We start from the raw sequence: 10,413 nt of genomic DNA, 5'->3' as shown, positions 1-10,413 counted from the left end.
ATATATATATATATATATATATATATATATATATATATATACATATACACACAGACACACCCATCATCATCACCATCATCGTCATTGTTTAATGTCTGCTTTCCATGCTGGCATGGGTTGTACAGTTTGACTGAGGACTCACAAGCCAGGAGGCTGTACCAGGCTCCAATCTGATCTGGCAAAGTTTCTACAGCTGGATGCCCTTCCTAACACCAACTACTCCAATAGAGTAGTGGGTGCTTTTTATGTGCCCCCGGTATGGGGCCAGTCAGGCGGTACTGGCAACGACCGCGCTTGAATGGTGCTTTTTAATATGTATGTATATATATATAATTTAATATATATAATTTTAAGTATGCCTTTAAAGGATGTTTGTTCTCCAGTTTTTACCTGTGTTCAGTGCATCATATTATAACTTTTCAAATTCACCGCACAAGCACGGTTTCAGTCAGCAGCAAATGAAAAAATGCCAAATTAATCTTCTGAAATTTCTAAAATCATATTCGTAAAATATAGGGTATATATATATATATATATATATATATATATATATATATATATATATATATATATATATATATATTATATAATTATTCGTTTATATATGTAGTAAGATAAACAAAAACAAAAAAAGTACTACATCCAGCAAGAGATAAATATTATTTAATGTACTCAGTGCATTAAATGATACTAACAGTTTCTTGCTGTGGTGGCATGTGTCTAGGCAGGTTTTTTTATAACATGCCCTGTGTCTCCATGCAATCCTCTGAGCGCATGGTCTGTTTAATTTGGCAGTTGTTTTGGTCTTTTGTGAATCTAATGCTATCCATTTTCTCTTTTCTTTCTAGATGATGGAATGGGACACACAGAATGTTATTCTGACAGGAAGTAGTGATGGAGTTGTACGGGTATGTATGGTTAAAATGGACATTTTTATTCACTTTTATGAGTTACCAGTCATTCTTCTGTTAATGCTATCCCCAGTTGTGTCCTGGTTTTCATTGGTAACTGAAATCATTTGACCCAAATGAAATGAAATGCCAAATAAGTTTTCATACATTTAACATGCTTCTTTCATCTTCTTCCCTATAAACATGTTCTTTTACTTTCACACTTTGATACTTCCATCTTTCTCCTTTCCTCTGACATTCTTAATCCCTTTCTTGTCTTCTCATTTTACACCATTTCTTCAAGATATAATTAACAAAGTACCTGAAGATGGCTGGAGATTTTACTAACCACTTATAATAATATACAAGATGAGGTTTGATCTTGTTATCTAAAGCTTTTTTTTTTTACCTGTTAGGTTAGCTTTGTAATTATAATTATCTTGGTCAAAACAGGAGGAACAGTAGTCAACCTCTTTATAGCTCAGCTTCACCCCTCGCCCTGGAGAAATTGGTGTGGCTGATATTGAACTGTTACACATTGTAGATTGATGTTGGCAGGGGAAAAAATGTGGGCTGTGATGGAAATCCAATGGATTGCAATAGTGAGAGATTGCAATACTGGGCAAAGTGTTCTATTTTGGGGAGGTCTGGAGAGGTGAGAGTCAGTAAGGGTGAGGGCAGTAGGAGAAACAAATAGGTGAGGGATCAGTTATTAGATGAGTAGAGGTTTTAGTGGTGCTAGAAAGAGAGAGAAACAGTATCTGTGAGCTGTTAATGAGGGTTTTTAATTAATCAATCAATCAGGGTTTTCTTGGATATAACCATGATACAGCACCACTGCTATCAGCCCTGTCCCATACATACAAACAGGACACTAATCTCTAATATAATAATGTTATATCTTTTCCTTCCTTTATATTCTGTTTCTTTCTTTCCTTCTTTTTTTAAAAAATGTCCTAGTTTTGCTTAACCCTTCACCATTCACATTACTCTATCAAATATAATGCTTATTTATTCACATTGTCTCGAATTACTCACGCATTGTCTCTTAGCTTTGAGATTTCAGCGATGTGATTGTTTATTTCTAGAATGATGTTGTAGGGTAGGTGTGAGAGACAGGATCTGGGCAGTTCGATCACAAAACAGATAAATATTTGGGCTGGATATGACTGGTTTAACCCTTTTGATACCAATTCAGCTGAAACCGTCTCTGGCTCTGAGTACAAATGTCTTGTTTTAATAAGTTCTGAATTCAAATCTTCCACCAAACCTTAGTCACAATTTATCTTCCTAACACTAGCTGAATGATAACTAAGTTATTTTACTAACTTCTTTGTTATATTTAAAAGTAATTGAAAGAAACACTGAGCATCTTAAAATAAATACAGTAACAAAAGGGTTAAATGCTGAAGTGTTAAACAGCAATATTGCCACTTTATCCTATTACATCATGAGAAAAAAATCTTCTGCAACCAAAGCAGTGCTTTAATCACTTTGGTTTTCTCCTCTGCGAGGAATTAGGTATACGAAATAATATGATGAGGTTTGCTGAAGACTTGATTATATTTCATGATCTTGTAACTGCTCTGACAGCCTAAATTAGTGGTTCTCGACCATATTTTGCTTATAGACCCCTTTGGTTCCTATTTCAATCCACTGGAACTTCTGTAGAAATAGAACCAATTCATTGCTCACTAGATTTAACAACAAAATCTAATATGGACCCCCCAAGGGTCATAATGTCCCTGGTTGAGAACAATTAGCTTAAATAAATGACGAAACTGTGGAATTGATAATGTCAAATGAAACAAAAATAATTATATTTAATTTCTATTTTTTAGATGTGGAGTGTTGAGTTTGTGCAGGTGCCTGAAGAGGCCAAATGCAAAGCCTGCTCTGAAAACAGCAAGGAAGCAAATAGACGTAAAGAAGACGAGACCGATTCTAATACTGTACCGCCAGTAACCAGACTTGTTCCCACCTCTAGTGTATCTACCTCCAGTAACACTGCTCCTATAAATGCTATGAATGGGGCAAACAAGCCCACTGATATTCCACGTATGACTCGTAGGGAGTCTTGTGACAGCTATAGCATTGATGCCAAAGCTGTAGCTGACCGGCTCAAGGAATTCAAAGATCCTGACTACCTGGCAGCCAAAGAAATTGAACTTGGTTCTTCAGCTGAGAGTGAAAACTATTTTGTTCGTCGGATGGGTTGCAAAGAGGATATGGTAGATCTTGTTCCCCCGGAGATTGATAAGCGCGGAGACAGCAACTTGAGTTCTACAAGTAGCACCAGTGACATTTATAAAACAAGTGAGACTGGAAGCACAGAAGATCTTGAAGTGACGGCACCAAGTGACTTGTTGATTTTTGAGGAATGCCCAAGTTCTTCAGCAACATCAATCCCAAATGCTGAAGACAGTGTCAGCATTAAATCTGTAGACCATGCTGTCGATGCCCTTGCTGAACTCCAACAGGAACAAAACTTTAACAAAACCCCCGATGGTATAGACTCTATACAAGACGAGCTGCCTGGTAGGTCTATTTTGAGCGATCAGTTGTCTAACGCTGTCGACATGGACGAATCCACAGATACTATTAAAGCAGATGACCAACCGGACTCGGTTGATTTCAAAGCTGATCAGGACAGTGATAAAGATTCAGCCAAGTCCTCGAGTTCGGATTATGTTGTGGTATCTTCCAGTGATATTCCAAGCTTTAATAAACCAACGAACGATCAAAGCTGGAAACCCAAACTATCAATGAAGAACTATTTACGTGAAGGTAAGTCAAACAGATGCTCAAGATTTTCATTTTAATCTCAATCACCCGTTGAGACTGAGTTGAGTTTCATTTTGCTGTCAGTATTTATGTTGTTGTTGTCTCATATGATTTGGATGTAGAATGGAGAAAGTTTTCAGAGAAATCTGTTTGGAATATATTTGAGAGTCACAGTTTTGGTACTATAAGCATGTGACTAGAAAGTCACAAGAAAGAATTGGAAGACAGATTCTTCAAGCTGAGCTACCCAACACGAGATTCATGGGTCGACCAAGAATGAGATGGTTGGATAATATCCATAGTCTTAGTTGTTCATACTTGGGAATCCAGGATACTATGGAGGAGGTGTCAGAGAACTCTACTACCTGTTGTATAGTGAAACCGTATACTCCCCCCAGTAAAAGGTGGTAGGAGAGAGCCATTATAAATAAACTAGTAGCTGGTTGTCGAGAGAGGGTCGAGAGTGGACGAGCTGAGAGTCGACAGTTCTAGTCGGTGTCTTGTGGAGCTATCAGTGATTGTAAAATAGAAGTTAGTGTATTAGTATTCTGGTACAAAGAGATACAACGGTATCTGATGACTAGAACTATTGTGGCTACTAGTATAAAAGAGCAACTACAATACAACAGCAGTCACACATCACACCAGTGGGAAGAACCCACTTTACAACACTACCATGACCCCCCACCAGGAATAGTTGGCAGAGAAAATGGAAGGAGTAGGTTGTGCAATGACATAGGTTCCATTCTTGCCCCAGTTCCATTTTAATGAAATCAAACGTCATTCATTTGTTTATAATATAATGGAATGTCTTTATAACACATCAACGATAACATTGTCAGTCATTTAATCCATTAGCATTCAAATTATTCTGCTAAATGTAGGGCTCATTTATTCACATTGTTTGAATTCATCATGCATTATGTCTCATAACTTTGAGATTGTGATGATGGGGTTGTTTATTTTTAGAATGACAATGTAGGGTAAGTGTGAGAGGCTGGATCTGGTCAGGTTGAATATACAACAGGGAGAATATATGGGTGAGATATGGCTGATTTAAATGAAATTTAAATGATTGATAACTGGGCATTTAATTTAAAATTGAGTGCAGAGGAGCTGAGAGAGAGAACGCTGGAAGAATCTGCTACAGAAGAGATGTGATGTTTATGAAGAATGAGAGTTGGGTGAAGAAGGGTGAAGAACAACTCAAATGGGAAAAGAAAGAGGAAGAGGAAGACTGAGAAATAAATAGTGATGGCTGGCTTGGGGATACCGAACTTTACAGAGGAGATAACAAGAGGCTACAATAAACAACATGATGGAGAAGGCCTGTCATATTTAGGTTGGCAAAGGAAAATGGATATAAAAAATGGTGGTATTGAGTGAAATGTCAGATTAATACCTTTAGTTGTTGACGGACAGTCAATAAAACATTCAAATCAAAGAAAACATTTGGGAAAAGTGCCTTAAATTCATTTAAAAGCATTTTTTATCATATGTGGTGAGTATTGAGAATTTGATATGAACCAATAGGTTCTGGGCCAATAAGTTTTAAGGGCTCCTGAGAGTTTGGTAATTCAGAACATAAGATAACAAAGACGGTCCCATTAAATCTAGAGGATCCAATCAGTTTGGAGAGGATCCAAAATTTAAAAGGGCTTTAATATATTCAGAGGGACTCAGGTAAATTTAATGGCTTTTTAAAATCTTAAAGGACACAATAAACCAAAATAGGGCTCAATAATTTAAAAACTTTATTGGATTTAATGAAAAATTTAATTATCTATTTCATAACCATAGATATATTTTTTGAAATTTTTAACTCCAAGCTTTAGGCTTTTCTAAGTTAAAGGGACCCCTGGTCTATACCCCATATTACCCTATTGCATAAATCCAGTCCTGGGTATGAGAAAGAACATTTTGTTCTGAAGCACTTTCCTTGTGGCTGTTACACAATGTTTAGTTGTTAGGAAACCAAATTGAAAACCGAGTTTCCATTGATTATTTACATTTGATGGATATTTGTCCTCGTCTTTTCCTGATCATGCATGGAAAAATGGAGACCACCTCCCCCTGTGGGATGAAGTTAAAATAATAGACAAAGAACACCACTGGAAAATACGAAAACTAAAATATGCTAGGACACAACAACCTCCTAAGCAGACCGAGTGCAGATATGAACAGCATATGGGAACCTGTATTAAGGAAGGATAGGAAAATCCTCATCTTTTAAATATAGAGCGAGTTTCTGTTCTCCATTGGAATAATTTTTGTATATTTTAAGAAATTCATGATTGTCACAGATTCCCATTTTTCCTTCAGCAGCTTAAAATTAATATTGTTGTGAGAAACATAACAAAATGCCAAAAGTAGGTTTCAGTTCATAATACTTAAGCCTGTGGACCAATATCTAATCCACTCATGTGATATACTACCAAAGCATAATGCTATACACACACACACGCATACACACACACAGACAAACGCGCGCACACACAGAATACAGAGAATTGGTTATATTTATTATTTATATTGAATATTATCTAATTACAACTGTATTTATGCTTGAAAGATGTATGATTGATCACTAAATCCACAAGCTTTTTTATTCTTTCTCTGTGTCTATTTTCTCTTATTCCTTTTGCTTGAAGAGTGTAGGCTCGAAACATAAAAGACTTTCTCATTTTTGCACACTTTTTTCTGAGCAAGACCATTACTATATATTCAGTGCATTTTAGCCACTACTGAGAGAAGGTGGATGGCAGACATGAGACTGGACACAGAAGATAGCAGTCAGCAGACAGTAGCACAACCAGCAGCTGGCTAGAATGCTGTCACAACACAAAATGAATGGATGGCCATCAGTTCTACTATGATACCTAGTCCAAGAACAATCAGTCTCAAACTATCTCAGTGTTTGTCATTTGTAGTAATGACAACATTTTTTAAATTTACAATAAAGACAAATATTTTTTAATTAAAAATTTCAGTGTTCTTTATTGTAACACATGTTTATATTAATATGTATGCTCAGCATTATGCAATAGAATTATTGTATATTCACAAATTAATGCAAATAAAGAAAGCTAGTTCATCGGATCATCAGAACATTGTGTGTGTGTGTAGAGGAAGGGAAGAATATGCGTATATGTATTATTGTGTAAATGTTTATATATACATAAGAATGGTAGAACAAGTAGAAAGATAAATTTTATTCAATGCATAGATACTGAACAGTATAGATATAAAGGATAAAATCTTTTTTTCTTTTTAAAAGCAGAAAAATTTGTCGGCAGCCAGCCATGAAGATTGAACTCACATCCCTCTAATATCCGGTTAGAATGCTTTACCATTTAAACCATTTACCATTTAAGCCATTTGCCATTTAAGCTTAAATAGTAAAGCATTCTAACTGGATATTAGAGGGATGTGAGTTCGATTCTCATGGCTGGCTGCTGACAAATTTTTCTGCTTTTAAAAAGAGAAAAGGATTTTATCCTTTATATCTATACTGTTCAGTATCTATGCATTGAATAAAATTTATCTTTCTACTTGTTCTGCCATACATTTCAGCGCTTCGAAAAACAAACTTGTTTGTTTACATACGGCATTAGAATGGTAGTTTGAACTTGTGTGTATAAGATGACAGCTGCATCCATATGTATATATATAATACAATGTCATATGATATTTCACAGGATTCCGTTGGCAGAGACAACTTGTATTTCGCAGCAAACTGACAATGCACACTGCTTTTGAACGTAAAGATAACAAGGATCCTGCTGCAGTTACAACTATTGCAGTATCTAAGTAAGTGTTTCTGTCATTCTACATTGTTGTTCTTGCTGTTGTCAAGTAGTTGTTGTTATTTAGCCTCCGAGATCAACCTTGATTGAATTGGTCAAAAGCATTCCAGCTCCGTCTACACCGTGCCATCTTTTTGTTCTCTCCTCCTTCAGATGGTGGAGTGTGATTTGAGGGAGATTTGACTGTTATTTCTAGTAGGTTGAGCAATTATATACAATCTTTCTTAAACAATAGGTGCAGGAGTGGCTGTGGGGTAAGTAGCTTGCTTACCAACCACATGGTTCCGGGTTCAGTCCCACTGCGTGGCACCTTGGGCAAGTGTCTTCTACCATAGCCTCGGGCCGACCAAAGCCTTGTGAGTGGATTTGATAGACGGAAACTGAAAGAAGCCTGTCATATATGTGTGTGTGTGTGTGTGTGTGTGTGTGTGTGTGTGTGTGTGTGTGTTTGTGTCTGTGTTTGTCCTCCCAACATCACTTGACAACCGATGCTGGTGTGTTTACGGTCCCCGTAACTTAGTGGTTCAGCAAAAGAGGCCGATAGAATAAGTACTAGGCTTACAAAGAGTAAGTCCTGGGGTCGATTTGCTCGACTGAAGGTGGTGCTCCAGCATGGCCGCAGTCAAATGACTGAAACAAACAAAAGAATAAAAGAATTGTGAGCCACATACTTGCTCCTCAATATGGCATACGTCCACCTCGGTATCTCATCAGTGAAAGTATCTTTATTCCAAGATTTACAGAGTCACAGAAAGCACAGAACCAGGAAGACGCTTCCTCTGAATTTCGCTTCTGCACTTCATGACTTTGTGTATTTTCCCATATAAATTTAGCTCTGAGACAAGAAGAGGAGACGGTTTGGTGTTGTGATGCTGCAAGCTTTAACGCAGACATACTATCTCCATTCTCTGTTTTCTAGAGAGAGCCTTAGTTTCTTATGGCCATCTAGTCTCATGCTATTTCATTTTACCCATTTAGTTTACCCTCCTGGCTAACTTGCTTGGTCTCCTCGTGTTACCATATTCTCTTCAGACCCACCAAACTCTGCAGGAACCACTACACTTGGTCTTCCTTCTGGAATTCCCTCTTTTCTTATGCTTTTTTTTTTCTGTTGTTGTACTGTTTTTATTATTTTGTAACTGTTCCTGAAGGACAATAACCACATTGACCTCACCTGTCTTGAAAGGTGTGTAAGAAACAACAGGCTTATCATTTAACCCCTTCCGCATGACTAAACAAATTTTAAAAATAAAAATGGAAAAAGGAAAAAGACCATGAAAGATGCATTTATTATTGTATTTCCTTTCTTTCTTTCGCTCTTTTTTTCTTTCTTTCTTTCACTCTTTCTTTCTTTCCTTTTTTTCGTAATTTATTTCGTGTGCTAATTACTTCATCTTATTTTCTCTGTTTTTCATTATTCTTGCAGAGATCATAAAACTATATATGTTGGTGATGCTCGTGGCCGTATCTATAGCTGGACTGTAACTGACCAGCCCGGGCGTGTTGTTGCTGATCACTGGATGAAGGACGAAGGTGTGGATAGCTGCTTGTCATGTCGGGTCAAGTTTTCCTTCTCAGAGAGGCGACACCATTGTCGGAATTGTGGACAAGTCTTCTGTTCCAAGTGAGTGCTTCTTTCAAAGATTTTATAAATAAGCAGTGATGCAAGCAACAATCATCATCATCATCGTTTAACATCCACTTTCCATGCTGGTATGGAGGTGCAATGGCCCAGTGGTTAGGGCAGCAGACTCGCGGTCGGAGGATCGTGGTTTAGATTCCCAGACCGGGCGTTGTGTGTTTATTGAATGAAAACACCTAAAGCTCCACGAGGCTCCGGCAGGGGGTGGTGGCGACCCCTGTTGTACTCTTTCGCCCCAACTTTCTCTCACTCTTTCTTCTTCTTTCTTGAGTAACGCTGTGATGGACTGGCATCCTGTCCAGCTGGGGGGAGCACATACGCCATAGAAACCGGGAAACTGGGCCCATGAGCCTGGATAGGCTTTAAAAGGGCACATAAATAAATAAATAATGGGTTGGACGGTTTGACTGAGGACTAGCAAGCTAGGAGACTGCACCAGGCTCCAATCTGATCTGGCAATATTTCTACAGCTGAATGCTCTTCCTAACACCAACCACTCCAAGAGTGTAGTGGGTGCCTTTTACGTGCCACCAGCACAGGAGCCAGTCGGGGGGCACTGGTATTGACCACGTTTGGGTGGTGCTTTTTACATGTCACTGGCACAGAAGCCAGTCAAGCGGCACTGGCATCAACCACATTCAGATGGTGCTTTTTAATGTAAATCTTTTTTAATATTTGAGATAAACAAAATATAAAAAGTGATATCTAAATGTTTCCATTTCTCTGTTATAGGTGCAGTCGATTTGAGACAGAAATAAGGCGTCTACGGATAATGAAACCAGTTCGTGTGTGTCAGTCTTGCTACAATATGCTGCGTGTGCAGCCAGCAGCTAACAATAATCCAGCCAACAGGACTTAAAACAGTGGGCATTTACGGTTTTACATATCCCACCTTTTCCTACCCACACTGCAGGACCACCGTCAAGTGAAGTTTATTTTGCATGGTGCTGTTCCATTAAGAATCAGCACCGCCTCTGGTTCAGTTTTTACCACCGGTCAACCGCATCGAGGGCGTTTGATGTTTTGTAAAAGAATATTTTTTTTTTCTTTTAATTGTTAATTTACCCCACACATACACATATATATATATATATATATATATGTGTGTATATGTACATATGCATATACATATATATATATATATATATGTGTGAATTATTTCCAAAGCTTCCTGCTGTGGTTTGGTTTTATTGTTGATGGTCAACATTGACTGCAGTGGGGTGTTTTCAATTTTTTTTTGAAAGAAGAACAAAACAAAATGAAACAAAAAAAAAAGCAACAAAAGAAGAGA

General features: G+C 37.6%; 1 protein-coding gene across 1 annotated transcript in view; it reads left to right on the top strand.

Moving 5' to 3' along the window:
- The window catches only part of LOC106877294 (WD repeat and FYVE domain-containing protein 3), a 293,546-nt gene extending 283,133 nt beyond the window's left edge, over positions 1-10,413 (top strand). The window contains exons 66-70 of the mRNA XM_052968010.1: positions 849-908; positions 2,732-3,677; positions 7,373-7,484; positions 8,907-9,104; positions 9,855-10,413. Of these exons, the coding sequence (XP_052823970.1) occupies positions 849-908; positions 2,732-3,677; positions 7,373-7,484; positions 8,907-9,104; positions 9,855-9,981 (1,443 nt within the window). The 3' untranslated portion in view covers positions 9,982-10,413. The remainder of the gene's footprint in view (positions 1-848; positions 909-2,731; positions 3,678-7,372; positions 7,485-8,906; positions 9,105-9,854) is intronic.

This window comes from Octopus bimaculoides, chromosome 5 (assembly GCF_001194135.2).
Source record: "Octopus bimaculoides isolate UCB-OBI-ISO-001 chromosome 5, ASM119413v2, whole genome shotgun sequence".
NCBI classification, from domain to species: Eukaryota; Metazoa; Mollusca; class Cephalopoda; order Octopoda; family Octopodidae; genus Octopus; species Octopus bimaculoides.
The sequence above is the reverse complement of the archived record's forward strand: the minus strand, read 5'-3'. Positions and strand labels throughout refer to the sequence as shown.